Genomic DNA, 20,093 nt, shown 5'->3' with positions numbered 1-20,093 from the left:
AGGTGGCCTGCCTCAGTGCCTCCAAGCCCAAATGGTTTCAAACCGTCGGCTTGGGAATGACAAACTGTTCCTCCCAACTACTTACAGCATTACATTTATACAGTAAGGTGCATTTTAACTGTATTAACCAATGCATTCATTTCAATTTATTTCACCTTGTTCTGTTCATGTATTAAATGTTTTTATTTTTTGCCTACCAATTTGGTAACTTATCTTCACATAAAACAGGGAACCAATCAATGAATTAAGGAATGAATAAATAATTGGACCCCAAACAAATTATATTGCCCCTATTTTTAAAACAATCTAACAAAATCAGGTTTTAAGCTGGGTTTCCCAGCGGCTTTGAGATTCTTCTTAGCCTGCCACAATTAATGCCAGCCCAATTGGTATAGGACAAAAAGCTTAAGAGTACTTATTGATAAATTGTGAGCCGTTATTAGTGCCCAATAAATACTGTAGACTGATTCATGGGAACAGAGTGTGCAGTTGAATGCCCTCCTCCACTGGTATGCTTCCATTATATTCCTTCATGTTCCTACTGTTCCCATTCTGCTTCTCCTCCAGACCCAATTAAAAATACAATAAGAAAAATACTCTGCACAATTTGCACTTAATATAAAAGGTTCTTTTACATAGAAAATCCCATCCCATGTAATCAAAATTCCCTTGTTTATAATCCTTCATTTTCATCTCATATGCTTATATATTATACATTAAAATAAAATCTGCAGCTTTTTTTTAAGGAGAATGCAAGTGTAGTGTGTGTGTGTGTGTGTGTGTGTGTGTGTGTGTGTGTGTGTGTGTGTGTGTGTGTGTGTGTGTGTGTGTGTACAGGCTTTTTTTCATAGTTTGTATTCTGTGACCTCAAAACGTGATCACGTACTGCAGCGGTTGGGTCCGCAATGTTTGAAGGTAAGGCATGTTATAGTTCACATCGCGTTGATCCGAATGATCGCACTGTTTCAGGGTACATCTGTTGAACAGTTCACTTCACTGAGCATCCGGAGCCATACATAAAATGAACATTCAACAAATGCATACTAGTTCTATCAGTGGAGCTGGGAGGCTGCTATCAAAAGGCAAGGGTACCCGGGCCCAGGAGAGAACAACAGGAAACCATGAGACGAACAACCAAACCGAACATCTTAACACGCCTCCAAGTAGGTAACTGAAGACAACTGAGTAACGGACTGCACGGTATTGGCACTGTAGCAAGCGCAAATAAACCATTGGAAGTATGTTATTCTGAAATTAATTAATTCATGTTTATGCAATAGAGATTGCATCAACCAATATACATTCAGGGGGGAACACACATGCGGTATTGGAGTTTACTTTACCTAAACATTCTCACTTTTTTCGTTGTAACTTCCTATGTTTCACCCTAGGACCCCTGAGGGTAGTTTATTTGAGTGTGTCTGAGGGTGGAGGGTTGTAGGTTATTTAGTGAGGGCCACCATAAATAATTTCAGGCCTAATACATTTAAAAGGGGATAAGAGTGAGTCTAGGCCCTGTTGCCCTTTTAAGTGTGTTTAGCGCCCCGTAGTGGTGGCTACAGAGTTAGTCCAGGCCCTGGTGCTGTTCAGGTGTGTTTGCCGCCTTCTAACAGTGGCTACTGAGTCAAGTCTCGGCTCTGGTGCTCTTCGGGTTTGTGTTTGGCGCCCTCTAGCGGTGGCTACAGGGTGATGCTGGTGCCGTCCTCTCGCATGCTTTCCTGGCTGCTGCTGCTGGCCGTGTGGGCGGGACTTCCGTTTTGATTGACTGTGGTCATGGAAGTGTCGCTGTGGGAGGTGACGAAGCTACTGGGCATGGAGGCGCTGTGAGCGAGCGGCGCACTGGTCGCCACCGAGCCGAGGCGGCCCAGCGAGTCTCTGCTGTAGTTGCCATTGTCGCTGCTGTGTAAGTTGTGGGGAATGTACGTCGACAGGTTGTCGTTCTCAATGATGAGGTCGCCGTCGTCGTCCTCTTCCTCGCTGTAACCCTCCGCGATGCTGTCGCTGGGGGGAACAAACACAGTGAGTGAAATCACTGAAACAAACCTGAACCCTATTCCATAGTTTTAAATGACCAGACATTGAAAAGTGATCCATGAGGATGGATTATTTAAACCAGAGTTCAAATTCCCATCCCAATGCTGTTTGTTATGTTATAACACCTTGATTCCTTGTTAAGGCGGTCAAAGTTGAAGTGGTATGAATACAACCTAAACAACCGGCCGGGGCAAATGGCCGTCAATATCTGACTCAAAGGTGACAATATTTAGAGAAAATCCTGTGGTCGGATGGAAGCACTTTATAAGTAGCTTTCTAGTTAAAGCATTTCCAAAAACGGAGCAAATCCCTGCAGTAAAAAAGTTAATCTTCTTATTGTACCATTTCCTTCACCCCTCTGTGGTGTCTGCCTGTGCCTGCTTGTGTTTCCTCACCTGGCTGTGATGGGGTTGCTATGGGACACCGGGCTGGGCGAGTCACAGGAGAGGGCGGAGCCTGTGGAGCCGGAGCCCAGCGAGGCGTTGCCGGCGGAGACCTTGCTGCCTCGGGGGAGCACGTTGTTCCTCTGGTTGGCCGGCTTCACCGTCACGATGAGATTGTGGCTGTTGGCCACCATCATGTCCGTCACCTGGAGAAGAGACATGTCACACCTCATGGAATACATGACACAAGATAGAACAACAATTGGAACATCTCTCATCTCATCTCATCTTCCAAACAACACTTATCCGGGGTCGGGTCCCAGGGGCAGCAGCTCTAGCAGGTAGCACAAAAGGTCTTTTTGAAATATATAATAGATATTTGAATTTAACCTCTTAAATCTCTTTCAAATCCCCAATTGAGGGCAGCTGTTAAACACAGGAGAAGCTACAAATATGGAATCAAATTGCACTTCATAAATTAAATGGCTGCTATTGCATGTCTTGTCATCAGTTGTTACTGGAGGATGTGTGGCCACAGAAGCTCTTTCCTATAAGAAGCAGCCTAATAGCATCTCCCTGCTTAGCTGAAGCACATGCTACAGACCACTTTCATAAACCCAACCTCTTTAACCTCCACAAGAGGACTGCAGGAGGATGCATGGCCACAGAGACTCTTTCCTAAAGTAGCAGCCTTCAGTGCTACTGGCCACTTGCGCCAACCAACAATGTCCGGATCGCCTGGCAAAACAAGTTGGCATCACAACTTAGGCTGTACAGATTCATCCCCTAAGAAGAACAGTTTTCGGGAGTGGAAAGTGTTTGTACAGTGCGGACAGAAGGCTAAAATGGAGAAGTAAAGAAAAAGCTGTGTTCCTGAGATTATGCCGGTGTGGTGTGGACGTGGCCCCGACTTCACCTCAGCCCTATACAATATTCCACATGGATGTGAAAGGACCCTTTGCTAAACATAATCCAGTGGCCTCTACCTGGAATGTAAAAACACTTACTTAGCTTTCATGGGGAATTTAAACAGGAAATTACCTGGAGAAAAGATAATTGGGGATTACCTAATGGTAAATGAGTCCAAACCAGGATTATTTATGTAACGAGAATATTTATTTTCCACAGTTGAATAGGCCTGAGGGTTTACACATCAAACCCTTCTTGTAATAATGTGTCCATTATTATTTCCTATAAGTGAGATGTATGGAAAAGTAGAAGGAAACAAACAAAAAATCATGTCCCGTGTCTTTGCCCCTCAGTACCTCTTAATACATGGAACTATCTCTAGCGCCCCACTCCATCCTTCATTTGGGCTTCTCTTATTCTGAGTGAGTGAGTGAATGAATATATATATATATACAGTACGTGTTTGTGGTTAATCATTTCTTTCTTTATTTCAACTACTGTGCTGTGCTTGTTTCTGGGACCAACTGAGTACCAGCACGAATCCCCAAGTACCAGCACACACATACATAAGTACCAGCTCCTCGTATCTCATGTTATTTACCTGGTCCAGAGACTTCCCCGCTACATCGATGCCGTTGACCTCCAGGATCTCATCGTTGACCCCCAGCAGCCCCGTGCTCTCTGCCAGCCCCCCACGCACCAGCCGGGAGATAAACACCCCGGGGACCTGGGCAGACGACACAGCCGTTCAGAAGGAATCTAATATCTTACAAGTAAATGGTGCAGTACTTGATACAGTATCACTTCAATACTGTGAGAACAGCTGCACCAAAAGGGTCAGATTCCTCCTCAAATATAAGATAATATTTCAAGATTAGTTTAAGTTTAAGTTTAAGTTTACCTAAAACCACTTACCTAAACCACTGATTGCTCACCATTGTGTGATCATGTGATGCATTGTGGTTCTTCACATTCACATTCTGTTAAAAACCGAGTTCATGAACTGGTTTCTGTTCCACGTATCAAGAATCATGAACATTCTACACTGTGTCATCTACCAAAAATTAACAACGGCAACAACGACAATCAGATGCAATCTCACCTTTTCCACCCCCTGGGGTGTGACGCGCACGCTGACCCCGTCGCGGATGTAGAAGCCCAGGGGTTTGTGGGTGCCGTGCTTGTGGAGCCGTACTCGCCGGTGCGTCTCGGGCAGGATGTCTACGTCGATTATGGATGAGATCTGCCGGAAGTCCTGCGGGAGACCAATCATGAGGCCCGGCTTGTTCTTTTGGTGGGTGGAGCCCGAGGCATTGGGGCGGAGCCCCGTCAAGCCCAGCCCCTTCTTCCGTCTCTGGAGAGAGTTGGTGGCAAACACAATTGGCTCGTCCTCTGGAGAGGGCGGAAAGTCAGAGAGAAAGGCTTGATTATTCCTTATTGATCATTTTAAAAAAAAGGTGCAGACTCCAGCAACACTTTCCAACCCTTTCTGTCTCATGTACGGCTGGAGTACCCCTTCATCCACACCAAACAAGAAACTTTTCCCTTTCAACTAATATTATACCATTACTATAAATTATCACTCATCATCAAAATTAACATTGTAGTAGAATATGCTTTTAAAATGGAAAAAGCTGCAATTTCATTTCTGGTCTTAATTGATCAGCAACAATCATCACAGTATCATATTATCATATAACATCATACAACATTTTCAACACATAATAAACATATGCATCTTTTTGGTTGTTTTTGGTCTGCTCACGTACCTCCCAGTGTGAATCACTGGTGTATGGTGTATGGACTGGTGTCGAGAAAACAATATACAAGGAGCACATTTGTGATGTCGTTTTAAAAGTCAAATGCTACTGTACAAACAAATCTCTCCACATCTGGAGGTAGGCACAGTGCAAGGTGTGTGAGCCCTAATGGAGGTTATTCAAGAAATTATCTGGATCTATACCCGATGCAACAGATCTCGTCCAGTGTACCAAGATCAGTCTGCACAGAAATAAATACTACAGAACTCTAATAAAAACATTTAAACAATGTATCATTGAAGCAAACTTTGGGCCCTCCTGAAAGAGATTTATTTTTAAAGCTGATAAGTCACAGTCCCGATATGATGTGGTCTAGTATGGACTTGCGCCATACAAAGGGGGCCTTTTACTAAACCTTAGAAGGTGACAGAGCTAGTGACTCTAGGCCTAGGATTGTGACTTAAGAAGGGAAGGAGGTAGAGGGGGTAGGGGAGAAGAGAGACGCATTAGCTTATTATTTCCAGGTTGTATTCACAGGGTTATCCATATCACCTTATCCAAGTACGTCAGCACATCGGCATATTTTTCTTAATTTATGTGTGGAGGAAAAGTAATCTCTTTGGGTCTGAAAATATTATGCTACAGATCAAATTCCATATCCTGCAGACAGGTTAGCCAATTATCTCATGCAGAGATATTTTACTTTCTTATCTTACTTGTGATTTTCCTCACAAGCTTTATTTGGATTCTAGATATTTTCCTTTATCCATTTGCTAAAGCCCACATTGGTTGACTTCAACAATCAATGTCAAGCCGCCCTAGGTGTACGTTAAATGGCGTTTCCTCCGTAAGCAATTTTATAGTTGCCCTGAACACAGCTGAGACTCAGCCTCAGCTCTTCAGGTCCAAGGAATGCATCAGACTAAATGGAGGTTGTTTACACTCTCTAGAGTATCGGGAAGGTCAGGGTCTGTTCCTCTCTCCTCCACAGTCACATGTGATTTATTTAGTGCCCAACTTTCCATGAATATGATTCGTGCTGTGAATAAATGAGGTGACACTGCATAAATTGTATGCTTGTATATTAATTAACATTTTACAAGTAATCCTCCATGTTTTAATTCCATAAACATTTGGTACAAGCTACATTACAGGAAAATCATGTTACAAGCCTTCCTTTTATATTGTGGTTATGATCAAAATAACCATAACACATTTATATTGTACAATATATTAAGTGTGTGCATACACCACAACTTAATACTTTAACACAACATTAATATTTAAACACTTTCCAGCCAAGTAGTCTATGTTTTCTACCAAAGCCCCACACAATGTGGTTGAGTGCATCAAATATTTTTTAAACTTCCATAATAATAATTATTCCCTTAATTACTGAAATAATAGATCTATCATAGCCATGCTGAGATGATGGATTTTAATGGAGTATCATCAGTCAACCCGTCAAGAATTAGCTTTGCCGAAATCACTCAAGTGGACACAGTGAAATTGAAGGACTTTGTCTAGTCATGTAGGAGTCAGAGGATCAAGGAGAATGTTGTAGACAATCAACCTGCCCGAGAGCGTGCCTATCTCCACTGGAGACAAATACCCGACCTTCTGCATTCCACCCGTCGCATTCCGGGAATAGCCGTCTCACAGCTCCGTCAGACTGTTGTTTACCTCTGTGTACATGTCTTTCTATTCTGCGTGGACCTAAGGCAGTCCATCACTCCATCATCAAGGACGATGAGGATGATGTCAACAACAACAAATGTTAAAGACTAAAATAATATATTTTATATAGTCTCATAACGAGGAGATTCCAGTACAATAGTGTTTGCCGATATCTTAAATGTTGAGCAGAGCAGCGCAACTCTTTTTCTTGACTAGAATGTTGTTGTTTTTTGCTATTGTCAACGGCTAGCTTATCTTAGCCAAAGAAAGTCAAATAAACAATTTAAATGTTGTATTTTTTATTCCAATTCTATTGTAAAAAGCTGTTTACCAAACCTTTCCTCAAGTATGTTCACACAACTCCCTGAAGTATGTTCACAGTTTAGTCAATGAGAAGAAGAGTCAGTACAACAATGCAATGTCTCCAAGAAAACAGAACAGACGGAACAGAAACTGCAGGGTTTTAAGACAGAGAAGAAAGCTTTAACGGCAGTGATGCCATGGTAAACATGTCAGTTTAGAGTGCCAATCATTCAGCTTGTACAACATGCTCTAAGCAGGCCTTGTCTGAGAGATGTATGTAACTGTGTTCTAGCCTGCAGAATACTGTCTATTGTCTGCCTGCTGCATACAACACCCCCCCACCCCTGGCTCTTGCTGACACACATTTTTTCTGAGCGTCAAATTGATAATGCTTTTGTTTTTCTGATGACCAACCAGTCTTGATGGAATCACAGAACATTTGTTCTCCCATTTTGCCTCTGTTCTTCCCAAGATAAAATTATTTTCCTCAACAATCAGCAACTTGTAACTTTAGTCACATAGGAGTTAACTTTGATTATCCTACCAAATACAAGAAATCTGACTTTAGTCAGCCAAGTTCATTGTGTGCCGTTTTTTTTAACAGATTTTAAGAATTCTGTTTACTAAAGCCAACAAGTCCCTGCCCTTCATGTATTCACACACACACACACACACACACACACACACACACACACACACACACACACACACACACACACACACACACACACACACACACACACACACACACACACACACACACACACACACACACACACACACACACGATAAGCAGATAATCTCAAAGAAAGAACTTGCAGAATTGAATAACATGTTGACCTTTTGAAAATAGTAACCGCTGCTGTACAAAATGAGGAACAATTACAAAGTTTTGTCTCCCTCTGTCCTTTACAAGCCAGACTTGTACCTTTCAACAGACAACCCCATATCATGACCATTTAAGACACATTCCCAGAACTTCTGCGTCGCTTTGAAACGGCTCTTTTTACAGATCCTTTTACCTTGTAATTTCTACATTTTTTGGTCCATTGTGTGTGCATAGGTACTAGGCTGGGCTAGCCACCGTGGTGTTAATGGTTGCAACATTCCAACCATAATCCCACACTAAAGGCCCCATTGCCCCTCACTAGAGGACAGTATAAACAGCTGTTGCAGCCAGGTCTCTCTCCCGCCCTCCATCCATCTCTCTGATATGTAGCCAACAGATTTCATGGAGGGTTTGAGGTCTCTGTAAAAGGTGCCACTGATTTAATAGATCTACATATTTCATCCAGCCGAAAGCAAAGCAGAGAGCCATATAGCATCTCCTTAAATGTTTATTGTCTAGCTCTGTGTCCATGTCTGATTCAAAAACATACACACACACTCACACATATCCATAGCCTCAATAAATGTCCCATTGTTACAAATTTACTTAATTGATGTAGAAGTTTGCATTGTCCTGATCGTTGAGCCTTTTCTACAGAGAAGAGTGAATGCATACCCGCCAAAAATACACACAAATGCATTGTGATAATGTGATTGTTACGAGTCTTCTAGAGTGAGCTCATCCCATTCAGTGGCTAATAGCGTAAAGAAGCTATTAGTGCATTGTACTGATGGGTTTTGCACACACACACACACACACACACACACACACACACACACACACACACACACACACACACACACACACACACACACACACACACACACACACACACACACACACACACACACTATATGTAGGGTGGAGAAAGAGAGAGACAAAAGAGATGACCATTGACGCAAAGAGAGGGTGTTGTAGACGAAGGCAGGAACAATGCAGAACCTGTATGTGGAGGGTGTGTCTACGTGAGCCTTCACTAAAATGAGGAAATCTGAATGCCTTCCCCTTAAGACAATAACCATGGGGAAGAGTATGGTTTCCCCATGGTTAACCATGGGGAAGACACAGGGCAATACAATAATAATTAACTACAATCAATTCAATAATCTCCTAAGTTTTCACAACAGTGAATAATGATACTGGTTCTTACTCACATGCACCAGTATCAGTATGTTAAGATGGATACGTGACCCTTTCTACATTATATCGCTCCGTAAACAGATATATCCTCTATGTGACAAATACTTGTTCTTGTGCCTCTGTGTATACAGACTGTTGAAGTAATCTGATCAGACACGTGATAGGCCTGCATTGCAAACAACAATAGCAACCTATTGTAGTCAGCATAGGATTTGCATTACAGCCGAATTTGGAAAAGACAAAGAACAATGCAAAGAAAAAGACATAGTCCCCGTACAGACCACTTTGGAGGGCTGATGTTTTTGTGTGCGTGCATGCTTGCACATGTGTATGTGTATGTGTGAGGGTCTGTCTAACAGAATCCACCTTACGTTCTCTAGAGTTCAGGTAGGCACCAACCCATAGTATGAAACAGGAGTGATGAGAGGGTCCCTGGTGCAATGCAATAACCGAGGTGTCATCAGAGGACAAAGACAGGTGTCGCTCCTAACACTAATTATAATAACAGTTGGTCTGCAGCTTTCACATACTTTCTTGCCTCTTCTGGTGAGGATAATGTCTGTCCTATCTCTTCTGGTGATGATAATGTCTGTCCTACCTCTTCTGGTGATGATTATGTCTGTCCTACCTCTTCTGGTGGTGATAATGTCTGTCCTACCTCTTCTGGTGGTGATAATGTCTGTCCTACCTCTTCTGGTGGTGATAATGTCTGTCCTACCTCTTCTGGTGGTGATAATGTCTGTCCTACCTCTTCTGGGGATGTTGTCTGTCCTAACTGGTCTAACAGCGATAATGACAGCCTTACCTCTTCTGGTGAGGATAATGCGAAGCAGCGGGTTGGCCGAGGAGACAGCCTTTTGGAAGTTGTCATCGTTGTTGATAGGCAGCAGGTCCCCGTGAATGTCGGCGTACCCCAGCATCAGGTCCGTCCCGGGGATGTGGTGGACGGTCTGCAGCAGGCGGTAGAACTCCTGGAAGCCTCCGGCGCCGCTCCGCTTCAGGGCGAAGCGCCGGTACTCTGCATCAAACTGGAGAGAGCAGACAGCATGAGGGATGTGGAGCGCAGCATGAAGCCCATTCAGATCATTAGTCAACTCGCTGCGTAACCTCCGCCTTCTGACAACGGGGTACACATAATGGATAGGAGTCGATTTAGATTATTTGGTTTTGCTTATGATTATTCATAATAGTTTATTTTCTGGCCAGCTTTTGGTGATTTTAAATCTCGTCTGAATATTGTTCTAGTAAGCCTTCTCTGCATTTGTGATAAAAGGCTAGTTAGAAATGTATGAGAGCTGAATTCTAAATCAGTTAGTGGCATTTTGTCTATTTACTTCTTGTCATATGAAATTAAGCAATTATGGAGACAATTGGATGAGCCAGTCCAGTATTGTCACTGGTTAATTGGCTTAATTGATGTCCACATAAAAGTACCAAATAATTACACAGAAATACAGGATGGGACTTTGATGATACCAATTCTATCATCTGTAAAACTTCTCTGAGCTGTAACTTAAAAATGTTGAAATGATACAGTAACTGGTAATGCAGAATGCTAAACAGCCCGTCACCAAGGATATCCGGAATATGACATCAACTACTGCAATTAAGAACATGTCTCATGAAGAACTTGAAGTCATGGTCATGATTGCACCTACAATTATTAAAAACGTGTAAATCTCACCATGGTCGTTCAACAGCATATTTTCGTTTTAAGTCATTGTAAGAGGACTTTCATGGCGACTGTATTAACTAATGCGTCATACAGTATTGGGTAGTTTTACGATTATTAGTTTTGTCCAATTTGATCTGGTAGTAACTGACAGGAGGACAACATGTATTATTTTTTTTAACACTAGCCAAGAATGAGCCCTTCTCTTGGAGCTACTTTGTGTTACTCTGCGCCTATTTCAAACACGTCCAAATGTAAAAGTAGATGGGGTGCATAGTGTTCTTTCACATCCAGAGCCCCGACAACAGTTATACAAAGGGTATGACTTGATGGCTAGATGGAGAAGAAGTGCAGGGCTCACTGTAGAGATGAAAACTGTAGCCTGCTCTACCTGCCCTGCAACATTCCTCAGCGGTTTCACCATTACATGCCTGACATATTTCCAACACATTGTGAGGAACAACAATGTGTAGTATGACATGTAACAAACCTGATAACGCGGCTATCAATCGCTCCATACCCTCCCACAATCCATGACCCATTATGTGAGAATGTAGTCCCTGCGACGGGCTATAGAGAATGAGGGGAGGTGGGGGTGGTGGTTCTAATGCGTAATGCAGAACCAGCTGAACCACCTGAAAATATAAGATGGGGACAATAAATGATAATGGAAATCAAATAGAATAGCATGTTACAGCAGAATGAGGATGAAACGTCTGACCAAGTCGCATTAAAGATAAATTTAAAAAAAAAAAAAAGGGGGATATATAGATTTTCAATTGGTGCGTTTAGGATTAGAAGGCGCTTCGACCCAGCGGTAGATCGTAGGACGGTGGTACCCCCACAAAACATAGAGGCACGTGTAAATAACTCAGGACTGTCACGATATAGTATCCTTTTACGCAATAGATGGCGATGGTCTGGTCGTTATACCCGCTACCTACGGTAGAAACCAGTAGCACTACGGTAGAAACCAGTAGTAGGCTACTACGGTATAAACCAGTAGCGCTACGCTACACACCAGAATCACTACGGTAGAAATCCAGCACTGTGCCGTAGTGCACTGATTGACCGCGCATCAATAACAATAAACACATTTGGCTCATGTCCAAACGACTAACAAATAAAACGAACGAATCGTAATGATGGTAAAAGACCCATACTTACTTTGCTCTTGACCTCTACCACGTTTTGAGGGAGTTTGAACGGCGTCCTTTGCTGATGCCTTGACATAGTGTTGTCCGGTTGTAGCACTGCGGATAAAATCATCCACCAGACGTGTTGTTGTCCTTCCCTCGGGGAGAAAACAATACATTAAAACGCTGGATATCGAAGACAATGTCCGCTCGATCGACGTGTTGGTGTTGACAAAAAGAAAATCACGCCACGTTTCCAGTTATGTGTCAGTGCTGCTGGTCTCTCTGGCGATGTAAGTGTGCCTCTATTCTCACAACTGTTAGAAGGCGGAAAGGAGAGCAGCGATCGCGACAGGTGTAGAATGGTGTGGCCGCCGGATGGGCAAACGTCGCCTTGATCCGGTGGCATAGGAAAGCTCTCCTTCTAAAAGGGCAATGCTATCTCTTTTTCACCCCCTTTTTACCTCGACTCCTCGAATCTACCGATCAGGAACTGACGGGCCCAAAACAAACCTGGGCGAGGAGAGCGAAATGGGCAGGGCGTGTATTTCCTATGATCTTGTCACCATATTATTAATAGTAACAGAATAGGCTAGTTCTAGTGAAAAATACGATGTTGGGTAAGAGTTGGCTGTTTCACAAAACGTAAAAATAAGAGATTGGCCTGTTAGCCTGGCCCTAGATCATAGCTAAATAGGTTTATTGAAATATATATGTTCAACAAAAAGAGCAAAACATATATTTTACAACCTTCTTGGGAAACCAGTTCTAATGACAAATAATACGGAAAAACTATCATATATCTACACCAATATGTAAGTTTACAATATCGTTTCTGAACTTCCTCTTTTCCCTCCCTCTATCTTTTTTCATATTATAATTCAGTGTGTGCATATAGTACTACCAAAGTCCTTCTAGGCTTCTTCCTTCTATAGTGTCTCTGGTACTACCTTGTATTCGAATGTGTGTGTGTGTGTGTGTGTGTGTGTGTGTGTGTGTGTGTGTGTGTGTGTGTGTGTGTGTGTGTGTGTGTGTGTGTGTGTGTGTACACTAGCCTCTACTAGGATGTGTGTGTTTAGTACTACCCTGTACTAGGTTGTGTGTGTGCCCAGTCCTGGCCCCCTCGCCTGTACTTTGCCAGCTATCTGCTGTCCTCCCTTTTCCTCTTTTTCCACCCTCCTCCCTGCGGATCCTGAGTGATAGCATAGGCCTGGAATGGAGAAAAAACACACACACACACACACACACACACACACACACACACACACACACACACACACGCACATGCAAATATATTGGCTCAACAACAATAATAGCAACAGTGAATGGTATCCGATGAATGGAGGCAATGCGTTTGCAACAGCAACTGCGGTTGACCTCAAGTTTGTTGTGTTTGTAATCGTAGCCACACAGTAAGTCAAATAAAAAACTTGTGATTCATGACTCATGATTCTTCTTGTCTTCTGTCTTCTTCAGCAATGCTTGATCATTTCTGCATTACATTGAACTACATTTATTTAGAAGACACTTTTGTCCAAAGCAACATACAGTAAGTTCATTCAACAATGAAGATATAACCCAACAAGTATAATTTGAGTACATAAACATTCATAAAATAAGCAAAGCAACTGCTTGTAAGTGCTACAACAGAGAAACAAGAGATAGAGAATAATTTTTAAGTTGTATTCTAGTTTTAATTACATTTTTTGTTTTAGTGTATCAAAATTGACGGTCAACCAAACAACCAATAAAAACAAATTCCAAGATGCATTAACAAAACAATGCTATTGGTCTACTGGTTTTGACTAGGCGGCGCCTATTTAGCAGGGTGAGTCATTCCTTCTTCAAGCAAGGTGTGCAGTTAATGAATTAAAGTGCACAAATGCCAAGTATGTGTGGTATGCAATGGCTTTGACTTACTGCCCATCTGTCTGATGGGTGTGAAAGGTAGTGACGTGAGGGTTGTCATGTTTTTTCCATCCGATTTTTCTTTCTATTCATAGCTGTGTTCATGATATCAAACAAATGAAAGGACCAGACATAAACAATATTGTAAGGAGTGTGTGGACAGAGATAGCTTAATGCTGCTGAGCTAGATCTATTCTGCTAATGCAGCACAAGACTAGACAGTTTGGCTGACTGTTAGATACATTCATGATGTCGTTGATGGACAATTTCTGTCACTAACTAATTTGCAGTAGAGAACAATCAATACAGCTTGCTCATCAGAATGCATCATGGGATTTGTTGTTGGTTATACTAGTCTCCACGAGGTCTCCAACGAATGATAAATCCTTTCACTATTATTTATTAACAATGACCAAAAAAACATTGCTACCAACGTACAGTAATGACTAACATGCCAACGCTCCCAAAATGGCAGCAGTCATTGCGATGTTATGTCACAATGTACAGTTTCTCTCTATAAACCTAGATCCTTTTCACAGAGAATGTCATTGTAGAACAAAGACAGGTGATGCTCATAACCTAAATGATCACTACTTTTATGTACCAGGGACTTTCACCCACTAGTTAAATCTACTTCTCACCCTATACATAAAAGTAGCAGAGCCATAATTAGTGTCATGAGTGACACCTGTGTTTATATGATGCCTTTGTGAAAAGGGTTTATTGCATAACACATTGTTTTCAGGACTTAAGTTAAGTCTAAAGTTCCACACACACACACACACACACACACACACACACACACACACACACACACACACACACACACACACACACACACACACACACACACACACACACACACTTATACCCCACGCAAATGTTATTTTCTTTCATAAATTCATATGGTCAATATATTAACATAGACAACAGCCACTATAATCTATTTTATGAGAAAAACAGAATTATGGACCATTGTATTTTTCCTCGAAGATGTAATCTGACCTCTGACCGCCCTGGACAACGGACGGACGCGGACAAGCACGATCTCTTCACGATCTCTTCTGTGTTTACGGAAGTCGGTCAAACGCAGTCGGTCCCCCTAGTGATAACACAACAGTGATCGGAGGCTGTTCTCATCAACTCCATCTCACCAGCATTTTCATGCTAACTCTGACTCCTTCGCCATTCTAACCATCAATATGAATCGCTTCAACCCAGTCCTTCCTGTGGATGAATATCTAGGTAGGCGAGGTCGACTTGGTTCGATGATGTCAGTGGTTTGATGTCGGCTTTGAGACATTTTAAGTGCGATGGGGCTACGGGCGCTGAATGCTCGTTGTTGTGTATGCTATCAATATGAGGTGCAGTTATTCGCTTAGATATTAGGCGTTGCGGATGGGTTAACGTTAATCATGATTATATTTGTACATCAAGCAGTCGCTGCAGGCTATGCCTCGTATCTATGTAGGATGTCTGTTCTGCATGTTGTCTGTTATGCCCTTGTCATCTGTGTGTTACTATAGTAGAGACCAATGTGCTTTTCTACCTCAACGATGCCTTGACCCAGCTTTTGGAACATAAAGAGGAATACACCCAGTTTGGAGTGATACGCTACTTTGCTGAATAGTAGGTGGCAAATTGTCCTTTTTAAAAAGCACCTATAGACCTACAGTAGAAATGAATCCATGAAAAAAAAACATTTGTTTAACATGACACTGGAAATAACCATTTACTAACCATTATAATAACCATATCGCAAACAATGAGTTGTATGAAAAGTGTTTTTTGTTGCATTAATCTTTCATATCTGCAATATACTTTAATTACCTCCTTTTCTGGCTTTATTTAAATTGATGCTTGGTAACTGCGACTTTCATGTGTCATATTCCTTTTCAATAAAAGTAGCAAAAAGTACTCCCCACATAAAGTGGTGTCTAAAAACCATAGTTGTAGATATATAAAAAGTCCAGTCTGCACAATGAGGTGGCCACTAGCACTGACCTGTAGCACTGTGCCAGAAGGTTAATCCAAAATTATGTCATCGAAGCTGGATGGGCTGGTCATGGAGCTGAATGGGCTGTGCACAACCATCGCAATTTCCTCTTTTTGGAAAATTGACAACATTTTTTTCTATTTTTAATGGCTCTAGCCTGCAAATAAATCAAAATCGGGTATCTTTGTCATAGTCACCTTCAACGTTGACAAAGTTGATATAAAACATACTCAGCTTCTCGTCATAACCAGGATAACATACCCCCTTCCTACATAGAACTAGCCCAAAACACATCTTTTGGATTAACAAAAAATGTGTTCTCTCGATCCGTTTGTCCGATCTAGGGTACTGTAGAAAAATGGCAGTGCAACATGGCTGCCCCTTCAAAGAGGAACCGCGCCCTGTGCAGATATAAAGAGCTCATTCCAATGTAACAAAACACAATGATTTTTATTTTCATGGGATAATACACAAATTTAAACATAATGATGAAAAAGGTATTCAATATCTTGCAAGTCTGAGAATCTAGATGTCATTACATTTTAAACACTCCACCTTTAAGATACACTTGATCAGACAGAACATTAATTTGCCACGAATTTTGGACTTTTATTGAATGTAGAAAGAATGGACTGAGGGATTGGGAATCAAAATATAAGGAAATGAGGGAATCAATTTTGACATGTTCAAATGTAATGTGATTTGTTGGCTCAACCATTTTATAATGTTCCTTTTGTGATGACTTTTCCTTGTTTCTCAGTTTCAGCAGTGTAAAGAACAGCAACCATGTCCTCTTCAGAGAATACAACTACATCAAGGCTACTCCTCATAACCGAGCATCTTTCATCAAAGTCTTTTGGCGATGTTTCAGACAGATTGGCAGGAGTGGAGGTGAGTAGGTGAACAAACATGGAAATAGAAGCCCTTGCATATCTATATCTCACTCATTGAGTAAAGATCTGCGCACCAGACACTTATTCTCCCTGTTAATAGAGGGTTATGAACATTAATTAATTAAATATACACCATACTTATTTTTATCCATTAATGGTATAAAATAGAGCTAAAAATAAAATACAGCTCATTCAATGATATTGGGAGATATTGTTTCTACCCTTCCATTCCTTACTGTCGTACTCTCCCAACAGTAGCTAGTTGTAAACATCTCGTATCTTGTCACTTTGTTTGCCATGATTTGCACTGTTTCTATTTCTCTTGTGTGATTGCAGACGTTCTGTCCATGCAGGAGTACAGCTCTGTGCTCCAGCTACTGTGTCCAGACTTCCCAGTGGAGCTGGTGCAGAGTGCTGCCAGGTCAGCTGGTTTCTTAAACACAGCGCAGCATGCAGTTACTTAATGTACACTGCAACAGAAGCAATGACTATTTAAACATTTAGCCATCATATTTTAAATTGTAGCCTCCTAAGAAGTGATCTTTTCTGTTGTTGATGCCATTATGCTATCTCTTCCTTTCTGCAGAATTGTGTTGATGGACGACGCCGTTGATTATCTGATGTCTTTTGCAGACTTCCTTTATGCCTTTCAGCTGCAGTTTTATTACCAGGGTAAAGTTGTTGTTCTCCTTACCTTTATACCCTTGGCAGTAAATATATATCTATACATATATATTTGCAGTTTATATGTACAGTAAATCATTTGTTTATGGTTATGGTATCTGTTTTTTGTGATACAGTTAAAAGTCATATAGATAGCCTCATATTTGTGCTAATTTCTAATAAACAACGGCTAGACAACGATGCAGTAAAATACTTATCCCATTTCGCATCACTGTGTGTAGGTGGTGCCATTTTATTGGGCTTAATACTTAAGTTATGGTGCCAACATAGTCCATATCATGGTTTTCAGCCAGGTCATAATATCTATAAGGTTATTGTTCACAAGCATGTGTGTTTCGAGGATTAATGTCTGAAAATATGAGAAATTTATTTTACAAATGCTACAAAAACGTCCCCACAGAGTTTCTGGCAAGCGTCCTGGCCATCTACCAGGATCTGTTGTTTGGTAAGAGCCCCAACACGGTGATTGTCCCCACATCGATCGCTGTAGAGCAGCTCCCCCTGATGGCCACGGAGGAGAACAGCAGCCAGGAACTGCAGGAAGGTGTCGAGGCCTCTACGCTGGCCGAGTGTATAAATGGCCTCTGTGACAGGTTTAAACAGAGGTAACTTACTTCATTCATCAGTAATATCTGACCTCCACAGATCAACTGATTTTGATTGATTTTCTCTGACACACCCCCCTACATGTCTCTGTGCCCCAGTCACCCCTCTAGGACCTGTATGTTGGATGTGCTGGAGCAAAGTCCCAAAGTCACATACTACAGCTTCCTGATGGGCCTGGCCAGACAGGACGCTATCAACACCGACATAGGTCAGCATTAGGTGGTCAATGAATCATGTACATGCTGCACAACATAGCGCTGTCGCACCATGTATGTGCGTGTGTGTATTTAGTGTATTATTCTTATGATCAAACGAAATATACATTGCTATGATGATAAGCACCTCCTATAAATGTTTTATTTCGTACCCATGATTTATTTTACAGGTGCGCTGCCCAACAGATCAGATGTGCTGGTTGACCCAGAGATGGATCAAGAGCTTCTTAAACTGTGAGACTTTCTCACACAGTCACACAGTCACGCACGCACGCACGCACACACGCACGCATGCACACACACACATATTCTCTATACTGTGTATCTATACTGTGTAGTTTATAATACATTTATTACTTTGAAATATATTTGGTAACTGATGCATGTTTATCTGTGTGCCTCCAGCATATCTCAGATCTCAGCCAGCCCTGGTAGCAACAGCAGTGGCAGTGTACCAGGGGGGCTAAGGGAGACCCAGAAGAAGGCCTCCCCACGGAGGAGCATCCACCACAGGAGGAGGATGGAGGTGGAGAGCGATGGCTCCACGGAGGAGACTGACTCCTCCGAGAGTTAAACGAAAAAGGACCAGACCCATAGCTCTCTATTAAAGGTGCCATGCCATGCCACCAGGTGTGGTGTGATTAGCCGTTACAAGCCGTTTTGGAAATCAGCACCGTAACACATCACAGGTGTGCGTGTCCACCTAGATGTGTGACGGATAGGTGAGCAACGTTTGCTGCAGTCCACTGGGTAGGCTGATAGACCTGATCTATCCAGCACACATCTAGGTGGACACGCCCACTTCCTGCCCCATGTGATGTCATATGGAGCAGATTTCCAAAACGGCTTGTAACGGCTAATCACAACACACCTGGTGGCATGGCATGGCACCTTTAAAATGACTTGAAGCTGCTGTGGGTAAGATTCAAGAGCTATGATTTGAGTTGAATTGGTTCCTATAATTGGTTCCTATAATAATGTGGAAGTTTTCATCTCTGCCACAAAACCAGAACTATATACTACACTACTACACTAATAGTTAAGAATAATAATCCATATAATTTGAATGTACATTTTAATGTGTTTAATGTGTAATTTTAATGTGGTTTGGTTTGTTTGTTTGTTGCATTACTGCAAATGTGTCTGCTGGCACCATGGGTGTAGCATAAAAGGAGAGGCAGGGATTGTGGTGATTATTAGTTCCTAGCTGCTGTTAAGACTGCAGCTGGGAACTAACACCCTGGATCACCAGCTGATTCCATTTTTTAAGGACTCCCCTTAGTTATTTTAGCGGTAAAGATTGAATTGCATGCAATGCATACACATTTCACAAGCAGGCTTGTGCTCACTAGTGATGGTGAGATGGAGCTCTCTGAAGCATCAGCGCTGCACACACTAAACCCTCTGCTGGTCCGAGAAAAACTACTTTCAGCAATGCCAATAAATTGTCATTAATTTATATCAATACATGGATTTCTTTATTGTGTCTTTTTTTCTGGGAAGTATGTCTTCATGATTGTACAGCATTATATAATATTATATAATTCTCTGAGAAGTAATGCACCAAATATTTCTGAATGACGATGGGATATTATGAGTGTGCTAAACAGGTTATTGGTAGTGGATTTGGGAGGCACTTGCCAGTGAATGTGCTTTTCTTGAATGATATAAAAAACATTTGAGTTTAAAGTTTATTTCATTATTTTAAATTAGGATCTAAACTTTTTCATCCGTGCTCAAGTGAATTATTTTATCACATGACATTTCTCCTGACTTAAACAGAAATGCGATAAGGCGAGCTAAACTTTAAGCTAGCAGGCGGCTCAATCCTGCCTGCTAGCTCCTTCTGCCACCCTGTCAGGGCCTCCACCGCGACCCACGAGGGGCA

General features: G+C 41.9%; 2 protein-coding genes across 2 annotated transcripts; one reads left to right on the top strand and one right to left on the bottom strand.

The window, feature by feature from the left end:
* Nucleotides 1–1,605: 1,605 nt before the first annotated feature.
* LOC311357907 (partitioning defective 6 homolog alpha-like) lies at nt 1,606–12,303 on the bottom strand. Its single transcript, XM_084477935.1, has 6 exons — nt 11,935–12,303; nt 9,901–10,123; nt 4,429–4,718; nt 3,928–4,053; nt 2,430–2,623; nt 1,606–2,001 (listed from the first exon to the last, which is right to left on the bottom strand). Exons 1-6 carry the CDS (start codon nt 12,034–12,036, stop codon nt 1,680–1,682), a joined length of 1,257 nt encoding a protein of 418 aa, XP_084334061.1. The 5' UTR covers nt 12,037–12,303; the 3' UTR covers nt 1,606–1,679.
* A 2,643-nt stretch (nt 12,304–14,946) lies between these two features.
* On the top strand, nt 14,947–18,779 carry cstpp1 (centriolar satellite-associated tubulin polyglutamylase complex regulator 1; the record flags this gene model as incomplete). The annotated part of the gene is made up of 9 exons (XM_084477467.1): nt 14,947–15,056; nt 15,338–15,440; nt 16,568–16,698; nt 17,037–17,121; nt 17,287–17,372; nt 17,785–17,989; nt 18,089–18,198; nt 18,376–18,439; nt 18,611–18,779. Exons 1-9 carry the CDS (start codon nt 15,014–15,016, stop codon nt 18,777–18,779), a joined length of 996 nt encoding a protein of 331 aa, XP_084333593.1. The 5' UTR covers nt 14,947–15,013.
* Nucleotides 18,780–20,093: the final 1,314 nt, after the last annotated feature.

Source organism: Micromesistius poutassou (genome assembly GCF_964030765.1).
Source record: "Micromesistius poutassou genome assembly, chromosome: 13".
NCBI lineage: Eukaryota > Metazoa > Chordata > Actinopteri > Gadiformes > Gadidae > Micromesistius > Micromesistius poutassou.
Note: the sequence above shows the minus strand (reverse complement) of the source record. Positions and strands in the feature narration are given on the sequence as shown.